This window comes from Camponotus vicinus, unplaced genomic scaffold (assembly GCF_025532165.1).
Source record: "Camponotus vicinus isolate PSW18456_S1 unplaced genomic scaffold, iyCamVici1.0 SCAF_2, whole genome shotgun sequence".
NCBI classification, from domain to species: Eukaryota; Metazoa; Arthropoda; class Insecta; order Hymenoptera; family Formicidae; genus Camponotus; species Camponotus vicinus.
This window is the reverse complement of record NW_028141956.1, coordinates 12,050,611-12,076,795: the sequence shown is the minus strand read 5'-3', so window position 1 is coordinate 12,076,795 and position 26,185 is coordinate 12,050,611. Positions and strand designations below refer to the sequence as shown.

The 26,185-nt window shown below is 28.9% G+C and overlaps 1 protein-coding gene across 1 annotated transcript; it reads left to right on the top strand.

Annotated features, from left to right (window-relative positions):
* Positions 1-2,216: 2,216 nt before the first annotated feature.
* On the top strand, positions 2,217-4,065 carry LOC145967306 (beta-keto L-gulonate decarboxylase-like). Its single transcript, XM_083092072.1, has 6 exons — positions 2,217-2,291; positions 2,377-2,475; positions 2,537-2,715; positions 2,835-3,123; positions 3,606-3,805; positions 3,871-4,065. Exons 1-6 carry the CDS (start codon positions 2,219-2,221, stop codon positions 4,048-4,050), a joined length of 1,020 nt encoding a protein of 339 aa, XP_082948198.1. The 5' UTR covers positions 2,217-2,218; the 3' UTR covers positions 4,051-4,065.
* The last annotated feature ends 22,120 nt before the right edge of the window (positions 4,066-26,185 follow it).

Genomic DNA, 26,185 nt, shown 5'->3' with positions numbered 1-26,185 from the left:
AATGTGTACATATCAAACCGTTATGTACCGTGTTTGCACTTGATTTTAATTATAATATTATATTATAATTAAAATCAAGTGTTTTTATTTTAATTATAATATTATATTATATTATATTATATTGTATTATTATATGATATTGCTGACACGATTATTATTTTTCTCATTTATATTTTTAATACTTTTGCATATTCACATCGTAATAGGTATACATTAAATTTATTTAATGTTTTAAAATATTACATATATTTTTTTCTTGTATTTGTATATTTGATTTTTATTTGAAATAATCTAACTTTTTTCTGCTTATCTCTGATAAATCTTTGCATTTTATTTATATAAATAATGTTTAAGTATTTTATTATTTGTATAAATGTAACTATTAATTGCCGTATATATAGTGAATGAATAATTAATTGATAAAGCAATGATATAAAAATAATTACAAAATATAAAATTTTATAAAATAATACAAGAAATTACTGCAATAAACATTATGTTAATTATTGTATTTTTCGCATCGCAATAATCTTAAAAATATATCCATTAATAATAATTTTTTATTACAAAATGTTTGAAATGTTATTTTACAATTACATAATTTATTTTTCAAAAGTGTCTTGTAAATATTATAGTAAAATATATAAATATTTTTCTTCTTTTATTTGGATTTTTTTTTACATTGTAGAATATTATTACAATAGAAAAAATCTTAGACTGTCATTAATAATATTGTACATTATGTCAATGTAATACTATTTTAGTTATAATTAAATTAATTTTAATACATTTAATTATTTAATTAAATTATTTTATAAAATTTATTTAATTTTTAACTTTCTAAAAATAGAAAATGAATCGTTATTTCCAATCATTATTTTATGTGATAACTGATTTTATTAAAAATATTTTTATATATATTATGATTTGTGAATCAAGTAAACTCCTACAAAATTTTATTGTTTTGTGAATTTATAGTTTACTTAAGTTCCAAAACTTCGCTTACATTAAAAATATTAAAAATTTTATATTAAAATATATACATATACATATATATACATATATATATATATATATATATATATATATATATATATATTTCGCAAGTTCAAATTTTATGTATTGCACGTTGTGATCTGTCATCTCTGTTTTATTATTGCCTTACTTGTATAACCTTGTATTATATACCTTACCTGCCTTATCTTGTTGTGTTTTGTGTTGAAAGTCGTGCTTAGTGCCAGTGTATTTTATAAATTTATTGAAGTACCAGTATTGAGATTGAGAAAGAACAACCATTTCTGAGTATACTTGAATAATAATGAGAACTTAATCAAATTGTAATAATAAACTATTGGTTTTACATGTCTGCTTAGTAAGTGAGGAGTACGTTTATTTACATTAATGCATGATATATTACACACTTAGAGCCAGAAATTTATTTGCGTTTATTACATTAAAATTAACAATAATATTGTATTAAAAGTAACGGATGTAAAAATTGTTACTAACTTAAAGAAAAAATGGTTCGTATCACAATTAAATAAACTAAATTAATCATATATACATAACATAATTACCAAATAATTTGAATAAAATATTTTTAAGTAATTATAGATATAAAACATGGAAAAGAATTAATAATAGATGTCAAAAAAAAAGAGAAACAATATTTAAAGTAGAAACTTTGTATATTTTATAATTTTTATATAAAATTTGTTTTCTACAGATATAATTTAGCCTAATAACGTGCTATTCTGTATTAAGTGCTTTAATAAAATTACAAATAACACTTTTTACTTGAAATAAAAATAAACAATCCAATTTTTGCTTATATGTAAATCTTTCATTAATTTAATTAAAAAATTTTTTAATAAAATGATAAAATTTAAATAAAAAAATATATATATAATTTGCTCAATTATTTCACAATTCTTTTTTCCAAAAAGACAAGATTTCCATGAAACTAATAATTTAAAATTTTCAAATTAAAATATAAATATAGATATTAACTTGTTTCACAATAACTTCTTAAAATTTAAGCTATTAGGCACTTATATTTATTAATGTTATAATGATTATAGTGTCAATTATAATGTTATAAAAATTCTATCATCATTTTTTCTTAGGTATTGTTATATTGAAAATATTATTTGCTTATCTCTCAATTGTTGCTTCAATTGAACATACTTGTTCAATAATTAATTGTAATTCGTGCATTATGGAGACTTCCCGTTCGATAAATGTATTAATTGGAGATATATTTGAGCCTGAAGAGGAGAAACTTGCTGAATGTACATACATATTTTTTACAATATAATTTGTAATGCAATACAATGCTTATTTTTTTATAATATTTATATTATTCTTTTTTAATAGATCTTCAAGTGGAATTTAATAAATTTTATGTAGAGGCCACAGTTAAATGGGTGGATTGTCCTGACTTGACAAAGGCTCCTTTCCATCTTATTGCACCAGGTAATACTCATATATTCTTAATTTTTTGCACAGTAAAATTGCAACATTTACTAATTTACAGGATTATGTGGTAACACGGCGCTTCTAGAAGTTGGTAGTCTTGCGAATTTATTTCCATTTCCGCGACTGAACAAAATTTACAATTTCAGAGACTTTTTAAATGGCACTGGCCGCTGGAATATTAATAATTTTATCATCGGAGCAAGTATTCATCCATCGTCTAATGCGTGGTTCGGCCAGGTAATATTGAAACTTTTTCGCACGTCAAAATATTATTTTACACGTACCTTTGAAACTTCGTTTTTAAATCAGTCACTTGAGATTGCGTTATTTTTTACGAATATTATTATTATATATAGCTTATTATGAATGCGAGGTTCTCCCCATCAACCGAAGGAATAATGGAAGTTGAAAATAGAAGCTACGTTGCATGTTTAGAAAAATGCGATATAGGAGAAAGAATAAAATTGGATATATTAATTGATTACAATCCCAAATGCTACTTTCATGGCAATTTCTTTATCAGCGAAGGAAAACGAGGAAGAGTTCTTCAGATATGGGCGAAAACACGTCGTGAAGATAAGGAATTAACAAAAGTAATAGAACATACGCTTCAAAAGTATTATGAAGACACATCAACACTTGTCGGTGAGAAAGAACACAGTTCAATAAAAGAAAAATAAAATTGTCTATCTTTCATAAAATTTATTGTATTTATTGTACGTATGTATGTATTAAATGTTTTTTTTTGTTTTTTTTTTAAATAATTGGAATCTTTTAAATCTAGCATAATACATTAGACTTTAGCTACAAATAATCTGAAACGCGAAGAATATTTAAATAAAATTACAAAATATTTTAGACAACAATATTATATAGTTTAATACTTTTTTTAATCAACAATTAAATTCTTCAACAATGAAACATTTTACATCTATATATATATATATTAAAAACATGTAACATATACAAACATATATATAATATAAATTAGATTATAATACACATGTATGATCCTCAGATTATCTCCTTGTTAGATTATTACTTATAAGTTTATAAAAAAAGTGACATAACAATTAATAATGCCTATGGATAACAGATAGATGAGTTTTCTGTGTCTCGTTTTATAGGTCTAGGTGGTGCATTTGTAATGCATCATGGTTTAGTGAAACAACACATTATACCACGTATTTGGAAAGAGTGCTCTAGTGAAGAAGAAATTCGTAATTTAGTTAAGTACTATATATTACCGACGCCTTCTGTTGCAGTTGGCACAATTGTTAACAAGTCTTCTTTTCGTATTGGATTTCCAGATGCAGGATTTATAACAGTAATTATCATTGTTTCAAAATTGATATTGTTAGAGAAATATTGATGATTTCAATGTTTTTTCAGGATTTACAACTCACTACAAATCATTTTCATAGCTTTTCCTTGAACACAGGAGTAGGCGGACATTACTATACAAATGTAGAAGTTGCAAACACTGCAGAATATTTAGGATACTTTTGTCCAGCAAAAAAGCTATATCGTCTGGATAAAGAAGAAATTGTACCTATAATAACACAATTTTAGGATTTGCGTAAGCCGTAGATGTTAATGCCTAATTTTTTGTACAATTCTTATTATCACATCTACAATGTTGTTGATTTACGTTTTATTATAATATTAATTTCAATATAATATCTTCAGTATATGTAACTTTCTGAAAATTTGTGTAAATTAAATTATTTATTGTTGTATACAGTGTCTGTTATTGATTTTTTCGAATAATATTAATTTTTATTGCACAGCTGATTTTATTTTGTCGTTTCTCTCTCGTATACATTCGTACGTATATTATCATACATTATGCGATACATACATAATTAACATTAACAAATTATAAATATATGGAAAACATTTTATTGTGTTTCAAATAAAAAATATTCTTCATGATTTCTTCGCAATATTAAAAATATATGACATGTTTCAATATTTTATCGGATAGAGCTAGTAAATTTAAGTTTTATTTACAACCTCTCAAAATATTGTCTTTTTATCATCAGTAGACAATAGCTATTTATATATGTTTATACTTTAACGGTCTAGCGAAAATATTTTGGAAAGCGCTTTATAAGAATGTATAAAAACTGTGAAACTCCTTAATATTTCGAAAAAGTACTTAACAAAAAAATATTTTATTATACCGTTTTGGAAAGCTCTCGAAATAAGCTACAATAATATGTAATAAAATGTAGGAATACTCATAAAAAATTTCAAGATTATCTTTATGTGACCTTGAGAACATTATTCAAAACCATTACCGGTAATGATCCACACAGCACATTATACTAAATGATAACGAAAAGATGTCTTTTTTAAGTTATCTTTTCGATAAACACATCTTTTCGCTTTATCGAAAAAGATGACATAATAAATTATTAGAAATTAGGCGGATAAATGGGAAAAATAGCCCATTTATTGCGCGTATTGAAGTTTCCTACTACCGAGTGTCGATAATCTATATAGAATGAATCAAGTCATCTTTTAGTCATCATATGAACAAGACTAAAAAGTCACTGAATTCGGGTCATGAGAAGACTTTTAGCCATCTTTCCGTCGACTTAACGATGTCAGTAAAAGATGTCTGTGACAAAAAAGTGTCCAGTTTTAGTAGTACTTTTAGACGACTTGGTGCTGTGTGGGACCTCTCTGTTTTCTCTCTGGCCTAAATAACGAGCAGACTCGATTGCTGCGACGTGATTGGCTCGTCCTATCGATATATCGATAATCACACAAGGCAATATTGCGATTCTCGAAGTATCTTCAGTAACAAACGTACGCTCAAATCGCAGAGTCGGGTCCGTATTTTTCGCGGAATTTAATAATTATCATCGTCTAGAAGTGAATCTCGCGGGTGAATAATTATCGCGGATGTATCGCAAAGTATCAAACATTCGTCGCGATGTTAAACATCATGCACAATCGCCATTATCGCGAATATCGGCAATTCGTGTGTGTCTGGAACCGGTCGAAATCGTCACCGAACCTTCTTCGAGTGATTTCCTCATCAAAGTGTGCAGTGAAAATGCGCGATCGTGAGTGTCTGAACCATCATTCTCTAATTAATTGGCTCGATTGTGTTTTTCGCAATATTAATTCGATCTTTCGAAAATCGCAAGATGCACTCGCTGTCACGATTGCTTCGACTTGCTTGATCGATCGGTCAAATAAGATTCAGCGAAAATTCCTTTGATCGATCAAACATTTGTTCAAACGAACGAAGCGCTTGTAATTCCGCAAGTGGAGTGCATTCTTTGTTAATTAATGAAAATTGTGCGAAAAATTTGCACTATCGCCATCTCGGCAATCGGACAAGAAATTTCGTGTTTGAACGAGCACAAACGTGATGGACGGTAACAGCGAGAAAATGAGCCACTTAACAAGTATCGGAATTATAGTAATCCGTAAAAAGAGAGAGAAAATAGCGAGTATTATGGAGAAAACGAACCGTTGATCGGACGAGCGCGGTATCACCAGAGAGAAGCCTGAGAGCGGCCATGCCCCTGATTTAGGTGGAACCCGTATTTGAAGCGCCTCTATGTCCATAAAACGTGGACATTGAACTACATAGCCATGTCCATGAAACTTTTCAAAGGGTAACATGCTATGTCCACGATTTGTGGTTCTGTTCCGTGCTATATGCACAAAGTGCCGGCAATATGACTGCAAAAATATGAATGCAAGACAAGTTATGTATACATCTTTAATGTAAATAAGATTTGTGGTCTCTCTTTCTCCATATATATATATATATATATATATATATATATATATATATATCGAGATTTATACTAAAAATAGCTATATACAATATATAGAAATTTATTCATAATATGACTATACTTGAAAATAAGATATTTTTTACCAGACTATTAATAAATAATTTATATATTTAAAGAGAGAGAAAGTTTGATATTATTTTCAATATAGATCCTACACATTTCTTAAGAATAAAAGTTCTAAATAATAAAGATGTATATATATATATATATATATATATGTATATATATACACGCGCGCGCGCGCGCGTGTGTGTGTGTGTGGTATATACGTATGTATGTACGTATGTATGTATAAAAGCAATGCGAAAGTTACGTGAGGAAGCGAGAAGGACAAGTAAAATAACAATAAGAGCGAACGAGATAGAAATAGCACGAGCAACGAGACTCGAGCTCGAGAATCGGATTTTTCTTGCGCGCTATTATTTTCCTCTCGCTCGCACCTATTACTGTCTCGCTCGCTCCTATTACTGTCTCGCTCGCTCCTATTATTGTCTCGCTCGTTCTTGTTACTGTTTCGCTCGCTCTCGATTCTTGGGTCCGCTTATCTTTCCGAGCTATCTATCACGATTGTCAAGTGTGACAAAGAAAGTAAGACCATGAGTAGAGAGCGAGCGAGATGACCTATCATCAAAGAGTTCCGAAGTCTCTTACAATCGGTTTCTTCGCTTCCTTTATCCATTCGCAATTCACGAAAATGTAAACATCTTATAAAATAAAAATTGAAACTTTTATTTTTAATTTTATCGGTTTGAAAGTAATTTTAATGAATTAATGAGATTTTGGCGATTAAAATGATATCAAACATGACGTAAATCGGGTAATTTTTAATTAATCTGATAATAAATATTTCATTATAATTATATATTTAATTAAATTTATGCGATTTATATCGTGTTTGGTATTATTTTAATCGCAAAATTCTCATTATTCTATTAAAATTACTTTCAAATGAATAAAAAATGCATTTTATTTTTTGACATATATTCGTGAATATTATAAATGAAGTCTCGTGTAAGAAATTTCGGAATCTGCGGCATCGGGAATTTTTTCGTTATTTATAATAATATATGACTTTAAATTGCCATAAAATAAAAACTAAAGCTTTTATATTTTGTTTGATCTTTTTTGATTAAAAGGGATTAATGAAATTCTTGCGTTTAAAATGACATCGAACACAATATAATTCGGATAACTTTTACTTATTGTTATATAAGTAAAAGAATGTTTCTAATTGAAAATTATTTGAATAAAATGTTGGGTTTAATGTGATTTTACAATTAGTCGTAAAAATCATATTAATTCTAAAATTATGTTCAGTAAGATAAATTAAGTAATATAAAAATTTTAGTTTCTAATACATTTTCAATGTTATCAATTGTGGTGTTCACATGACGTCTCCTGGTCTAAATATGTTCAATATAATTAATATTAAATGGTCTATATATTGTGCAGTGAAACAATTTATTTTAATTTATTATATATATATATGTATATACAGGGTGTCGCAGATCACCCGTTTCAGCCGAATATCTCAAAAACTGAGCGCGGCAGACAAAAATATTTCAAACAAAAGTTGTAAGGTTTCAAGTAACGCATTACATGGTGATATCAGTATGACCTTGAAGAGTGTTGTCAAGATCAGGGCAAAATCACTTTGGATTTTTTAAATGGAACTCGCTATTTTTATTACATATTCTTGTAGCTCATCTCAAGAGCTTTCCAAAATACTATAATTAAGTTAGTTTTAATTAAGTACTTTCCGAGTTATGAGGCTTGAAATCATTTCTTAATTTTACATAAACCGTAAAATATCTTGTAAAATATTCATTTTTCGATTATCTTACCTTAATACTTTTATGTACAAAATAATGAGAGGAATCAATTGGTGTAAAGAAAACATAGTTGTTTCGAAGAAAAAATATGTAATTGTTAATTGCAAATTAAAAGAACAGTTAGAAGGAGACAAAGAGTGAGTTAAGCTAAGATTAAAGTTAAACGACGTTGATAGAAACAGGCATAAGTCAACGATTAAATTATAAGATAAATCGCGATTTAAAATTCCCGAGAAAATGCGACGAATAAATAAATCGATAATATTCGGAATATCCGATTGTGATATGTACCTTTTATAATATAATAATCGAAGCGTCTCAATAAACATTATAATCGCGCGCGATATAATTATCACATAAATGCGAAGATATTTGGACAGACAATTTGATGTCTGTAATATTTACGAATACAGTACTCATTGTCTGAGTCAATTGCGAATCTTTATAAGATAAATCGCGACTCGAATTCACGGGAAAACGCGACGAATAAATAAGTCCATAATATGCGGAATATTTGATCGCGATACGTAATTTTTATAATATAATAATCGAAGCTCTCAATAGACACGAGCGCGATATAATTGCTATCACGTAAGTATAGAAAATCAAAAATATTTCGACAATCATTTGAGGTCTGTAATGTTTGCGAATATACAATTCACCGACCGATTTACTTGCGAATTTTTATAAGATAAATCGCGATTTAAAATTCGCGATAAAACGCGACGAATAAATAAATCGATAATATTCAAAATATTCAATTGCAGATACGCGAATGATATATCAGTAATATCCGATAAAAAGAGGAGCGATCTTAAAAATGGAGAACGATTAACATCTTGTGTCTACATTAGATTTCGCAACATCAATCTGCGAAGAAAAGTTAAGTAATCCATTGAATGTCGGGAACTTCACTGTAGGAGGGAACGAATCCTGGATCTTCCGGACTATTCCCGATAGCAATGATTTCAGTAATAAATCAACCACAATTATCCCTCGTCATTATCTCCAATTCACGAAATTGATATGCACATTAGAAAACATGTTCTTCCATTATTAAGAAATATATTTCTTTATTGAAAATTAAATGGATATAACGACCTTTTTTATTGAAATGTGATTACGAACGATTATATTTATAAATAATAAAATACATGCATTATTGGAGTTTGTGTTAAATGTGCGAACACATAATTTGGGGTACGGTTCGCGCGCGCGAGACGAATCGAACCCGATATCAGCAAGATTTAAAAAATTTCAATTCGAACAGTGTGCAAAATAAAATAAATCAAATAATTTTAAACAATTAATTCTAGATTAATTCTCTAGATTCTTATTCTTATAACGTTTAAATTAATAATTTCTTTTCTTTTAATCAATATCTTACTGATATAGGTACCCATTCGATTTGTCTCGAAATTTTTAAGTATTCGCACATTTTATATAATATACATGTATAATTTCGCGTATATATAATATATAACATTATTAAAAATTATAAAAATATTTTGGATACGTAAATTTGTGCATATATTTTATTATACATATATATAAAATGGTATATATCTAAAAACTAATATTTCAAAATGCCGATGGATGTCCAATACCTGCAAATAGTTTCTTAAAAGAAACTAAAAATTAATGTTAATATCCCCAGCACCTAAAAATAATTTTTCAAAAGAGACAAATTATATTAATTAAAAATATATTCGTTCGTAATTATTTTTATCAAAAAATTTATACAAATTAATTACAATATGAAATTACTTGAAAACCTAAAATTTATACACAACGCTATATCCATATTTAATCTACTATTAAATCTTTCTAGCATTATATATATAGACAATAATAATACCAATCCTAATAATGATAGAACATTTTTAACGAAGAAAAGAAAAGATACATTTCTCTCATCTAAATATATATTATTTAAATTAATTCGACGTTAAAGAAGCGTATCATCGTTGAATTACTACCGAAATCATTGCTTTCGGAAATTGCCAGGAAAACCTGAGATTAGTTCCTTCAATCTTACAATAAAAATTCCCAATTTTTAACAGGGCACCGAACTAGACGTCGCGAATGGATCTCACAAGAACCGATGAAAAATAATTCTCCATGATGAAAATCGTTTTGACTCCTTGGCGGTACGAGCCACGCAACTTTCATTAAAGTTTATTTAACGGAAGGAACAATGGTAACTCTTTTATTAAAACGACAATCTCGTCTAAGAACGCGAAAAAGAATGCGAAAAAGGACGCGAAAAGAACACGGTGTTTTCGCAACGGTAATTTATTAATTTATTTATGAATATTTTCCGATATGAAAAAAAAAATTCGTAAATACAAATATAACCAAAAAAAATAAATTATTAAATTCATAATAATTAACTCGCGATTCTATAATATCGAAGGTGATCGTTAAATTTTGTGAAGTTAATATTTAATCGTTGACTTATCACAAATCTTATCGAATCTTCACTCTCTTATTCGACATTTCTTTATATTTAATTAGCAATATTTAGGAATATTATCTGACGAGAGGGACAGCGATAAAATTCTTCTGTTAAAATGATAATCTTGTATAAGAACGCGAAGAGAACGCGGAAAGAACACGGTATTTTCGCAATCATAATTTAATAATTTATTTTAAGAATATTCAGTTCCTCTTTGACATGAAAATACAAACAGTTACTCTTTTATGAATATTCCAAAAATATATACTACAGAAACAAATACTTTAATTTAATGAATTACTATTATGTTAATTACTATTATGTAATCATTATACGTATACTTTCGATAATTTTTCGTGTAATTTACATAAGAATTTACAATCATAAATACAATTTCATATAATATAATTATAGTCATAATTGTATTGTATTTTACAATTAAAATATCAATGTTAGATATTATAATTAAAATACAATTATAACTATTTATAATTTACAATTTACAATTTACAAATTTATGATGCTATCAATATCAAATAATAATTCCATTTATTCAAATATTTAATAACATTGATATAATAATTTGATATTGATAGCATTAACATTTGGATTTAATATTATATTCGATTTAATACACATACATTTTTAAGTTTTAAAATAAAATATAACATGTTAAGATTTCTTAAACGTTAATAATTATGCAATTTCTTTAATATTTCTGAAGATAATTTTGATAATTTAAATTTCCCTTTTAAAACATTTTTATTTTTAAAACATGTTATATTCATTTTTACGTTTTTAAAAATAAATTCAACTTAATTAAAATAATTTTAATTTACCCCTAGGATTATTGGAATATTAAAAGAAAGAATGAATCTTACTTAATAGCCCTAACAACCCTACTATTAAAGGATTCTAATAATTTTAATAGCTCCAACAATCCTACTATAACAGAATTCTAATGATCTTAAGAGCCCTAACAACCCTAATATTAATAGAAGAATTCTAATGATTTTACTTAATAGCCTTAACAACCCTACTTCCTGATTAACTAAAATTATTCGAGATTTGAGGAACCTATCTCTAATCATCACCTCACCTAATCATGTATATATTTTAGTCACGTGCCCTAACCGCGTACCCTAACCGTACTCTTCAGGCCAGTTGAACTTACCTTTCGTTGATCCTGGCCACTTTCTTTCTCGATCTCTAATCAGAGATCGAAGAAGGAGATAATTACTCCTTCTTTTGCCGGATAATTACCGGCAAAAGAGCGTGAAATATTTACGCTCATTTAGTAACGATCGTTCGATTTCACGATCGTTCGTTAAATATTGAATATAACTTTATTTTAACTGAAATAAAGCCAAATTACTACAAATTTCTATAAATTATATTTTATAGTAAAATATAAAATTAATATGTGTATTTATCATATTACAAATTATTTAATTAATTAATCATTTGGCTTTATATTAAGTTAAAGTAAAGTTTAAAAACAATATCTACAAACAAATTCTACGATGGATGAGCTATGAGCAATTAGAAGATAAGTGCGTATTATAAGAATAAATTAGCATCAAAAATTGATAAAATTGGTAATTGTTAATGCGTGTCCTTTATTTAATAAATTAGACAAAATCTTTACAAAAAAATCTTTTCTTAATCTCTTCTTTTTTTAATTAATATTTCAATATATTTTCGCAATAGATGCAAAGCATAAGTTCGAAAGAACTTATTAAAATTATTTAATTTAATTGAATTAATTTAATTTAATTATTTAATTTAATTTATTTCATTTAATCCATCCTAGCTCATCCATTTTAAGGCAACGGATTTATCTACAATCTACAATCTACATCTACATCTACATCTACATCTACATCTGCAATCTCTACGAATCTGTTACCTTAAAGTTAAATAAAAGTTTTTTTCACTCACCGGCACTGATGCGCAACAGCGGAGTTGTTGTTATCGAAGCTAGTTGTCTGTAACATACAAATATAAAATTCATTTATAATAATGCTCACAAAATGCAATTAATATTTAAAAAAATTTTTATCGCGCGGAATTTTATATCCCATGTGTAAAATAATAAGCAGATAAACACGTATGGAAAAATTTTATAAATTTTTGAAACCGTTTTTTAAATAGAAAATTTTATATGACTTTTATAAAAATCTTTCTCTTTAATTCATTTAAATAATAAGATCGAATTATTGTTCGTTTATAACAAGTTAACGATTTATAACAATTAACATATAAATAATAGATATTCACCATCAGGTTGCTCCGCCGATGTAAGATGCCTCTCCCAGGCCTCCTCCTCCTCTCATGTTGTTGGCGCGCGATAACGACACTCCCGCACTCGCGAGCGATATTTTTATATCGCTATTTCCGCTATTTTACGCGCGATACTTAACGGTGTCCGCACTATTTCGGTACAATAAAAAATTTTCTATTTGATCGCGCGATGTATATACTTAATATGTATATACTTTGAACGGCACTCCCGGTTTCGGTACGAGCGAAAATCCCATTTCACTTACGAGAATCAGCTTCGAGTCAACAGGTCGGGAATGCAACGATACAACGAGCAAGGACTAAGCCCAAACCGGAAAAAAGACGAAGCGATTAACGGAAATAGAGGAAAATGAAGTTCACCAACTCTTTTTCGCGCATAATTATCCTACCTCGTATCGAACCTGGACCCGCTAAGCACGATTTCAGGTGCTCCGCCCGGACATATTATGCCTCCCGCGGTTGCTATATGCTACACCAGGCTAGTAGACGGCAAAAGAAGAGGATACCCACATTTTTTAAATGCTAACATTCAGCAATTTAGAAAATGGGGAGGCAACCCCTTTTACCGAGCGAAAATCGTGCCTAGGGGAATCCACTCGACTCCTCGACAGGGTTAACACACGCAGTGCGTATGGCTGTAGACGAGCAAAGAGAAGGGACCCATTGACGACCATTCCGAGCAATCGATCAAGTTCTAACTAATTCGGGCCGAATCACTTGACGAAGCACGAAGCACGAAGCGCGAGTGTACGTTGTATAGTAACGTGTGCAAACTCGAAACATCCCAGTTAGTTGGCATCGGAAGTAGAGACTCGTGACAATAAATGAAATTGGGATTTTATATGAAAAAGTCCAAAAGTTCCGCGAAAACGCGACAACGCGAGAATACTGCAACGCGAAAACGCGGTAACGAAGCGCTTGCCGTCCGCGGCACGTTGACGGCACCGACGACGCGAAAGGGTACTTAGCTTCCCATTCAGGCACCTTAAAATTTATCATAAATAGAAAAATTTAAGATAAACCTCAAGGCACCATCCAAGTACTAAGCCCTCCCACCGCGACAAGGTGTACCCCATGGGAGGGTTATATTATATATAATTTTATATATAATATAATACATAATTTGAAATTTATTTTGTAATATAGTACATAAATTTAAATTCGCAAATATAAATAATAAATAAAAATATAAAAGATAAAAGAAAATCTATTATATAAAGCAATGTTCAAAATAATTGATTTTAAAACTAATTATTTTTAAAACTAATTATTATATTTTAATATTATAAATTTCGTAATTACAAAATAATTTATATTTCTTAGATATAAACTTTTAGAAATATGATAAATAAAAAAATTTCTATTTTTTTTATACATGAAATATTTAAATAAATATATTAATATGAAATGTTTTATAAAATATAAGAAGTAACTGAAAATATTAATTAATAAAAAATTTTATAAATGTTTTATAAATATTTTAAAATAAAATGGAATATTTTTTTCGGCATACGCTGACGTTCGTGCACTCGTAAATAATAACGCGATTTAAGGTGCACAAGAATTTTAATAAACCGCGAGTAACATACAAGAATTCAGAATAATCGTAAAATGGATCACAAATAGACGCGCGTCCGCACAGCTTGACAGCTGGGCTCAGATTCTTTGACAGTCGTTGTTTATAACAATATCTTGACATCGCGCGCGGAAACGACCTTCTTCGAAAGAATTCAACGGGTGACGAATACAGCGGGACGGGACGCGGGGACGCAACAATATAACAAATAATGAATGTGATAAATAATTTATATTAATGACTTACATCATATTTCATTGGTCCATCCATTTCCAAAATCTCCTTTTTTTTTTGCTTTCTTCGCTTTTTCCTCGTGGCACTTCAATCCTCGTTGCACTCATTTGAATTCCTCGTTGCACTTACATTCATTCACGAAAAGTTCCTCGTTGCACTTGCAATTGTGTTCAGAGAAAGAATTTGATAATATATGATACGTCTCACATCACTACTCAAGATATTCACTGCTCAAGAGCCACTGAGCGAATGATCGTAAGTCAGAAACATTACCGCGGTACTGTTTATATCGCCAAGGTTGACTATGTAAAGAAAGAATTTGATAATATGTGAAACGTCTCTCACGTCACTACTCAAGATCACTGTGCGAATGATAATAAAGCCGTGTAACATATTAACAATAGCGCGATACTGTTTATCAAGGTCGAACACGGTGTTATTGATAATTCTCTCGTTGCCGAAATATTTTCTGTAATATAAAATATTCGTGCGCGGAATATTAAATTATAGAAGCATTTTAATTTATTGATTAAGATTAATTGATTATTTATTAAACTATTCATCATGAAGTCTTTCGTTATACTAATTATTTGCATCTATAATTCGATTGTTTTACTTCGTGTTCTTTCACAATCCCCCCCCAAATTATATTTAGATTGTCAAGTAAAATGATAAAGTAACACGGATGGAATATATTTGTGACTCTAAGTATTAAAATAATAATTATTGTCCGTAAAGATCACAATGATCGAAGTGATTATTTAATATTTTGTATTCCTATCATTTTATCGATTCTCGATTAAATTGTATATTAATATACAATTTAATCGAGAATCGATTTAATGTGATAGGAATCCAACATATTAAATAATCACATCGATGTTTGCAATCTTTACGGACAATAATTATTATTTTAATACTTAGAGTCACAAATATATTCCATCCGTGTTACTTTATCATTTTACTTGACAATCTAAATATAATTTGGGGGGGGATTGTGAAAGAACACGAAGTAAAACAATCGAATTATAGATGCAAATAATTAGTATAACGAAAGACTTCATGATGAATAGTTTAATAAATAATCAATTAATCTTAATCAATAAATTAAAATGCTTCTATAATTTAATATTCCGCGCACGAATATTTTATATTACAGAAAATATTTCGGCAACGAGAGAATTATCAATAACACCGTGTTCGACCTTGATAAACAGTATCGCGCTATTGTTAATATGTTACACGGCTTTATTATCATTCGCACAGTGATCTTGAGTAGTGACGTGAGAGACGTTTCACATATTATCAAATTCTTTCTTTACATAGTCAACCTTGGCGATATAAACAGTACCGCGGTAATGTTTCTGACTTACGATCATTCGCTCAGTGGCTCTTGAGCAGTGAATATCTTGAGTAGTGATGTGAGACGTATCATATATTATCAAATTCTTTCTCTGAACACAATTGCAAGTGCAACGAGGAACTTTTCGTGAATGAATGTAAGTGCAACGAGGAATTCAAATGAGTGCAACGAGGATTGAAGTGCCACGAGGAAAAAGCGAAGAAAGCAAAAAAAAAAGGAGATTTTGGAAATGGATGGACCAATGAAATATGATGTAAGTCATTAATATAAATTATTTATCACATTCATTATTTGTTATATTGTTGCGTCCCCGCGTCCCGTCCCGCTGTATTCGTCACCCGTTGAATTCTTTCGAAGAAGGTCGTTTCCGCGCGCGATGTCAAGATATTGTTATAAACAACGACTGTCAAAGAATCTGAGCCCAGCTGTCAAGCTGTGCGGACGCGCGTCTATTTGTGATCCATTTTACGATTATTCTGAATTCTTGTATGTTACTCGCGGTTTATTAAAATTCTTGTGCACCTTAAATCGCGTTATTATTTACGAGTGCACGAACGTCAGCGTATGCCGAAAAAAATATTCCATTTTATTTTAAAATATTTATAAAACATTTATAAAATTTTTTATTAATTAATATTTTCAGTTACTTCTTATATTTTATAAAACATTTCATATTAATATATTTATTTAAATATTTCATGTATAAAAAAAATAGAAATTTTTTTATTTATCATATTTCTAAAAGTTTATATCTAAGAAATATAAATTATTTTGTAATTACGAAATTTATAATATTAAAATATAATAATTAGTTTTAAAAATAATTAGTTTTAAAATCAATTATTTTGAACATTGCTTTATATAATAGATTTTCTTTTATCTTTTATATTTTTATTTATTATTTATATTTGCGAATTTAAATTTATGTACTATATTACAAAATAAATTTCAAATTATGTATTATATTATATATAAAATTATATATAATATAACCCTCCCATGGGGTACACCTTGTCGCGGTGGGAGGGCTTAGTACTTGGATGGTGCCTTGAGGTTTATCTTAAATTTTTCTATTTATGATAAATTTTAAGGTGCCTGAATGGGAAGCTAAGTACCCTTTCGCGTCGTCGGTGCCGTCAACGTGCCGCGGACGGCAAGCGCTTCGTTACCGCGTTTTCGCGTTGCAGTATTCTCGCGTTGTCGCGTTTTCGCGGAACTTTTGGACTTTTTCATATAAAATCCCAATTTCATTTATTGTCACGAGTCTCTACTTCCGATGCCAACTAACTGGGATGTTTCGAGTTTGCACACGTTACTATACAACGTACACTCGCGCTTCGTGCTTCGTGCTTCGTCAAGTGATTCGGCCCGAATTAGTTAGAACTTGATCGATTGCTCGGAATGGTCGTCAATGGGTCCCTTCTCTTTGCTCGTCTACAGCCATACGCACTGCGTGTGTTAACCCTGTCGAGGAGTCGAGTGGATTCCCCTAGGCACGATTTTCGCTCGGTAAAAGGGGTTGCCTCCCCATTTTCTAAATTGCTGAATGTTAGCATTTAAAAAATGTGGGTATCCTCTTCTTTTGCCGTCTACTAGCCTGGTGTAGCATATAGCAACCGCGGGAGGCATAATATGTCCGGGCGGAGCACCTGAAATCGTGCTTAGCGGGTCCAGGTTCGATACGAGGTAGGATAATTATGCGCGAAAAAGAGTTGGTGAACTTCATTTTCCTCTATTTCCGTTAATCGCTTCGTCTTTTTTCCGGTTTGGGCTTAGTCCTTGCTCGTTGTATCGTTGCATTCCCGACCTGTTGACTCGAAGCTGATTCTCGTAAGTGAAATGGGATTTTCGCTCGTACCGAAACCGGGAGTGCCGTTCAAAGTATATACATATTAAGTATATACATCGCGCGATCAAATAGAAAATTTTTTATTGTACCGAAATAGTGCGGACACCGTTAAGTATCGCGCGTAAAATAGCGGAAATAGCGATATAAAAATATCGCTCGCGAGTGCGGGAGTGTCGTTATCGCGCGCCAACAACATGAGAGGAGGAGGAGGCCTGGGAGAGGCATCTTACATCGGCGGAGCAACCTGATGGTGAATATCTATTATTTATATGTTAATTGTTATAAATCGTTAACTTGTTATAAACGAACAATAATTCGATCTTATTATTTAAATGAATTAAAGAGAAAGATTTTTATAAAAGTCATATAAAATTTTCTATTTAAAAAACGGTTTCAAAAATTTATAAAATTTTTCCATACGTGTTTATCTGCTTATTATTTTACACATGGGATATAAAATTCCGCGCGATAAAAATTTTTTTAAATATTAATTGCATTTTGTGAGCATTATTATAAATGAATTTTATATTTGTATGTTACAGACAACTAGCTTCGATAACAACAACTCCGCTGTTGCGCATCAGTGCCGGTGAGTGAAAAAAACTTTTATTTAACTTTAAGGTAACAGATTCGTAGAGATTGCAGATGTAGATGTAGATGTAGATGTAGATGTAGATTGTAGATTGTAGATAAATCCGTTGCCTTAAAATGGATGAGCTAGGATGGATTAAATGAAATAAATTAAATTAAATAATTAAATTAAATTAATTCAATTAAATTAAATAATTTTAATAAGTTCTTTCGAACTTATGCTTTGCATCTATTGCGAAAATATATTGAAATATTAATTAAAAAAAGAAGAGATTAAGAAAAGATTTTTTTGTAAAGATTTTGTCTAATTTATTAAATAAAGGACACGCATTAACAATTACCAATTTTATCAATTTTTGATGCTAATTTATTCTTATAATACGCACTTATCTTCTAATTGCTCATAGCTCATCCATCGTAGAATTTGTTTGTAGATATTGTTTTTAAACTTTACTTTAACTTAATATAAAGCCAAATGATTAATTAATTAAATAATTTGTAATATGATAAATACACATATTAATTTTATATTTTACTATAAAATATAATTTATAGAAATTTGTAGTAATTTGGCTTTATTTCAGTTAAAATAAAGTTATATTCAATATTTAACGAACGATCGTGAAATCGAACGATCGTTACTAAATGAGCGTAAATATTTCACGCTCTTTTGCCGGTAATTATCCGGCAAAAGAAGGAGTAATTATCTCCTTCTTCGATCTCTGATTAGAGATCGAGAAAGAAAGTGGCCAGGATCAACGAAAGGTAAGTTCAACTGGCCTGAAGAGTACGGTTAGGGTACGCGGTTAGGGCACGTGACTAAAATATATACATGATTAGGTGAGGTGATGATTAGAGATAGGTTCCTCAAATCTCGAATAATTTTAGTTAATCAGGAAGTAGGGTTGTTAAGGCTATTAAGTAAAATCATTAGAATTCTTCTATTAATATTAGGGTTGTTAGGGCTCTTAAGATCATTAGAATTCTGTTATAGTAGGATTGTTGGAGCTATTAAAATTATTAGAATCCTTTAATAGTAGGGTTGTTAGGGCTATTAAGTAAGATTCATTCTTTCTTTTAATATTCCAATAATCCTAGGGGTAAATTAAAATTATTTTAATTAAGTTGAATTTATTTTTAAAAACGTAAAAATGAATATAACATGTTTTAAAAATAAAAATGTTTTAAAAGGGAAATTTAAATTATCAAAATTATCTTCAGAAATATTAAAGAAATTGCATAATTATTAACGTTTAAGAAATCTTAACATGTTATATTTTATTTTAAAACTTAAAAATGTATGTGTATTAAATCGAATATAATATTAAATCCAAATGTTAATGCTATCAATATCAAATTATTATATCAATGTTATTAAATATTTGAATAAATGGAATTATTATTTGATATTGATAGCATCATAAATTTGTAAATTGTAAATTGTAAATTATAAATAGTTATAATTGTATTTTAATTATAATATCTAACATTGATATTTTAATTGTAAAATACAATACAATTATGACTATAATTATATTATATGAAATTGTATTTATGATTGTAAATTCTTATGTAAATTACACGAAAAATTATCGAAAGTATACGTATAATGATTACATAATAGTAATTAACATAATAGTAATTCATTAAATTAAAGTATTTGTTTCTGTAGTATATATTTTTGGAATATTCATAAAAGAGTAACTGTTTGTATTTTCATGTCAAAGAGGAACTGAATATTCTTAAAATAAATTATTAAATTATGATTGCGAAAATACCGTGTTCTTTCCGCGTTCTCTTCGCGTTCTTATACAAGATTATCATTTTAACAGAAGAATTTTATCGCTGTCCCTCTCGTCAGATAATATTCCTAAATATTGCTAATTAAATATAAAGAAATGTCGAATAAGAGAGTGAAGATTCGATAAGATTTGTGATAAGTCAACGATTAAATATTAACTTCACAAAATTTAACGATCACCTTCGATATTATAGAATCGCGAGTTAATTATTATGAATTTAATAATTTATTTTTTTTGGTTATATTTGTATTTACGAATTTTTTTTTTCATATCGGAAAATATTCATAAATAAATTAATAAATTACCGTTGCGAAAACACCGTGTTCTTTTCGCGTCCTTTTTCGCATTCTTTTTCGCGTTCTTAGACGAGATTGTCGTTTTAATAAAAGAGTTACCATTGTTCCTTCCGTTAAATAAACTTTAATGAAAGTTGCGTGGCTCGTACCGCCAAGGAGTCAAAACGATTTTCATCATGGAGAATTATTTTTCATCGGTTCTTGTGAGATCCATTCGCGACGTCTAGTTCGGTGCCCTGTTAAAAATTGGGAATTTTTATTGTAAGATTGAAGGAACTAATCTCAGGTTTTCCTGGCAATTTCCGAAAGCAATGATTTCGGTAGTAATTCAACGATGATACGCTTCTTTAACGTCGAATTAATTTAAATAATATATATTTAGATGAGAGAAATGTATCTTTTCTTTTCTTCGTTAAAAATGTTCTATCATTATTAGGATTGGTATTATTATTGTCTATATATATAATGCTAGAAAGATTTAATAGTAGATTAAATATGGATATAGCGTTGTGTATAAATTTTAGGTTTTCAAGTAATTTCATATTGTAATTAATTTGTATAAATTTTTTGATAAAAATAATTACGAACGAATATATTTTTAATTAATATAATTTGTCTCTTTTGAAAAATTATTTTTAGGTGCTGGGGATATTAACATTAATTTTTAGTTTCTTTTAAGAAACTATTTGCAGGTATTGGACATCCATCGGCATTTTGAAATATTAGTTTTTAGATATATACCATTTTATATATATGTATAATAAAATATATGCACAAATTTACGTATCCAAAATATTTTTATAATTTTTAATAATGTTATATATTATATATACGCGAAATTATACATGTATATTATATAAAATGTGCGAATACTTAAAAATTTCGAGACAAATCGAATGGGTACCTATATCAGTAAGATATTGATTAAAAGAAAAGAAATTATTAATTTAAACGTTATAAGAATAAGAATCTAGAGAATTAATCTAGAATTAATTGTTTAAAATTATTTGATTTATTTTATTTTGCACACTGTTCGAATTGAAATTTTTTAAATCTTGCTGATATCGGGTTCGATTCGTCTCGCGCGCGCGAACCGTACCCCAAATTATGTGTTCGCACATTTAACACAAACTCCAATAATGCATGTATTTTATTATTTATAAATATAATCGTTCGTAATCACATTTCAATAAAAAAGGTCGTTATATCCATTTAATTTTCAATAAAGAAATATATTTCTTAATAATGGAAGAACATGTTTTCTAATGTGCATATCAATTTCGTGAATTGGAGATAATGACGAGGGATAATTGTGGTTGATTTATTACTGAAATCATTGCTATCGGGAATAGTCCGGAAGATCCAGGATTCGTTCCCTCCTACAGTGAAGTTCCCGACATTCAATGGATTACTTAACTTTTCTTCGCAGATTGATGTTGCGAAATCTAATGTAGACACAAGATGTTAATCGTTCTCCATTTTTAAGATCGCTCCTCTTTTTATCGGATATTACTGATATATCATTCGCGTATCTGCAATTGAATATTTTGAATATTATCGATTTATTTATTCGTCGCGTTTTATCGCGAATTTTAAATCGCGATTTATCTTATAAAAATTCGCAAGTAAATCGGTCGGTGAATTGTATATTCGCAAACATTACAGACCTCAAATGATTGTCGAAATATTTTTGATTTTCTATACTTACGTGATAGCAATTATATCGCGCTCGTGTCTATTGAGAGCTTCGATTATTATATTATAAAAATTACGTATCGCGATCAAATATTCCGCATATTATGGACTTATTTATTCGTCGCGTTTTCCCGTGAATTCGAGTCGCGATTTATCTTATAAAGATTCGCAATTGACTCAGACAATGAGTACTGTATTCGTAAATATTACAGACATCAAATTGTCTGTCCAAATATCTTCGCATTTATGTGATAATTATATCGCGCGCGATTATAATGTCTATTGAGACGCTTCGATTATTATATTATAAAAGGTACATATCACAATCGGATATTCCGAATATTATCGATTTATTTATTCGTCGCATTTTCTCGGGAATTTTAAATCGCGATTTATCTTATAATTTAATCGTTGACTTATGCCTGTTTCTATCAACGTCGTTTAACTTTAATCTTAGCTTAACTCACTCTTTGTCTCCTTCTAACTGTTCTTTTAATTTGCAATTAACAATTACATATTTTTTCTTCGAAACAACTATGTTTTCTTTACACCAATTGATTCCTCTCATTATTTTGTACATAAAAGTATTAAGGTAAGATAATCGAAAAATGAATATTTTACAAGATATTTTACGGTTTATGTAAAATTAAGAAATGATTTCAAGCCTCATAACTCGGAAAGTACTTAATTAAAACTAACTTAATTATAGTATTTTGGAAAGCTCTTGAGATGAGCTACAAGAATATGTAATAAAAATAGCGAGTTCCATTTAAAAAATCCAAAGTGATTTTGCCCTGATCTTGACAACACTCTTCAAGGTCATACTGATATCACCATGTAATGCGTTACTTGAAACCTTACAACTTTTGTTTGAAATATTTTTGTCTGCCGCGCTCAGTTTTTGAGATATTCGGCTGAAACGGGTGATCTGCGACACCCTGTATATACATATATATATATATATAATAAATTAAAATAAATTGTTTCACTGCACAATATATAGACCATTTAATATTAATTATATTGAACATATTTAGACCAGGAGACGTCATGTGAACACCACAATTGATAACATTGAAAATGTATTAGAAACTAAAATTTTTATATTACTTAATTTATCTTACTGAACATAATTTTAGAATTAATATGATTTTTACGACTAATTGTAAAATCACATTAAACCCAACATTTTATTCAAATAATTTTCAATTAGAAACATTCTTTTACTTATATAACAATAAGTAAAAGTTATCCGAATTATATTGTGTTCGATGTCATTTTAAACGCAAGAATTTCATTAATCCCTTTTAATCAAAAAAGATCAAACAAAATATAAAAGCTTTAGTTTTTATTTTATGGCAATTTAAAGTCATATATTATTATAAATAACGAAAAAATTCCCGATGCCGCAGATTCCGAAATTTCTTACACGAGACTTCATTTATAATATTCACGAATATATGTCAAAAAATAAAATGCATTTTTTATTCATTTGAAAGTAATTTTAATAGAATAATGAGAATTTTGCGATTAAAATAATACCAAACACGATATAAATCGCATAAATTTAATTAAATATATAATTATAATGAAATATTTATTATCAGATTAATTAAAAATTACCCGATTTACGTCATGTTTGATATCATTTTAATCGCCAAAATCTCATTAATTCATTAAAATTACTTTCAAACCGATAAAATTAAAAATAAAAGTTTCAATTTTTATTTTATAAGATGTTTACATTTTCGTGAATTGCAAATGGATAGAGGAAGCGAAGAAACCGATTGTAAGAGACTTCGGAACTCTTTGATGATAGGTCATCTCGCTCGCTCTCTACTCATGGTCTTACTTTCTTTGTCACACTTGACAATCGTGATAGATAGCTCGGAAAGATAAGCGGACCCAAGAATCGAGAGCGAGCGAAACAGTAACAAGAACGAGCGAGACAATAATAGGAGCGAGCGAGACAGTAATAGGAGCGAGCGAGACAGTAATAGGTGCGAGCGAGAGGAAAATAATAGCGCGCAAGAAAAATCCGATTCTCGAGCTCGAGTCTCGTTGCTCGTGCTATTTCTATCTCGTTCGCTCTTATTGTTATTTTACTTGTCCTTCTCGCTTCCTCACGTAACTTTCGCATTGCTTTTATACATACATACGTACATACATACGTATATACCACACACACACACACACACACGCGCGCGCGCGCGCGTGTGTATATATATACATATATATATATATATATATATATATATATATATATATATATATATATATATATACATCTTTATTATTTAGAACTTTTATTCTTAAGAAATGTGTAGGATCTATATTGAAAATAATATCAAACTTTCTCTCTCTTTAAATATATAAATTATTTATTAATAGTCTGGTAAAAAATATCTTATTTTCAAGTATAGTCATATTATGAATAAATTTCTATATATTGTATATAGCTATTTTTAGTATAAATCTCGATATATATATATATATATATATATATACAGGGTGAATTTTAATGGTTTTGTCAATCTTTTTATCATGCGGGAGATTACCGACCGCAAATGTAATAAATTGATCGGTACATAGATGTCAGATAATTGGATCGACCGTATCGAAGGCCGGGATAAGTGTACAATTAAAGCAAGTTAAAAGCTGAAATTATGTGTGTAGTATGGATTTATTTTTATTATTAAAGCTACGTATTTATTATTATTATTATTATTATTATTATTATTATTATTATTATTATTATTATTATTATTATTATTAAAGCTACGTATACATATTCGATATATTAAAGCAGTAAGAATACATATTTAAAAATTTAGTTCAAATTTAACACTTTAATGTTTCATGTAAAACTTTATTTCAAATTCCGCATTTATTTTTATGGTAAATTTTTATTATTGTTTATATGCTAATAATACGCAGCAAAAAATTTTCTTCCTTCTTAAATTAAAATTACGTAATTGTTTCATAAGAATGTATTTCTCATGAAACAATTGCGTAATTTTATTTCAAAAAGGAAGAAATGCTACATATCTTTAGCGTATAAAACAATAATAAAAATTTATCATAAAAAGAAATGCAGAATTTGAAATAAAGTTTTACATAAAACATTAAATTGTTAAATTTGAACTAAATTTTTAAATATGTATTCTTACTGCTTTAATCGAATATGTATAAGTAGCTTTAATAATAATAATAATAATAATAATAATAATAATAATAAATACGTAATAGTATAAAAATAAATCCGTACTGCACACATTATTTCAGCTTTTAACTTGCTTTAATTGTACACATTATATCCCGGCCTTCGATACGGTCGATCCAATTATCTGACATCTATGTACCGATCAATTTATTACAATTGCGGTCGGTAATCTCCTGCATGATAAAAAGATTGACACAACAATTAAAATTCACCCTGTATATATATATATATATATATATATATATATATATATATATATATATATATATATATATATATGGAGAAAGAGAGACCACAAATCTTATTTACATTAAAGATGTATACATAACTTGTCTTGCATTCATATTTTTGCAGTCATATTGCCGGCACTTTGTGCATATAGCACGGAACAGAACCACAAATCGTGGACATAGCATGTTACCCTTTGAAAAGTTTCATGGACATGGCTATGTAGTTCAATGTCCACGTTTTATGGACATAGAGGCGCTTCAAATACGGGTTCCACCTAAATCAGGGGCATGGCCGCTCTCAGGCTTCTCTCTGGTATCACTCGCGTTTCGCGACGCGGTCGCAAGATGGCAGGTCGATGACCGATCGCATCGCGAGGCACGATCGTCGCGTATGACATTGTCGTAGTGTTAAAATGGCCGCGACGGTTTC

Coding starts and splice junctions, on each gene's coding strand:
- LOC145967306 (XM_083092072.1), top strand. CDS start 2,219: ATGGAGACTTCCCGTTCGATAAATGTATTAATTGGAGATATATTTGAG. Junction 2,476..2,536: donor TTTCCATCTTATTGCACCAG/GTAATACTCATA, acceptor ACTAATTTACAG/GATTATGTGGTAACACGGCG. Junction 3,806..3,870: donor CAGATGCAGGATTTATAACA/GTAATTATCATT, acceptor ATGTTTTTTCAG/GATTTACAACTCACTACAAA.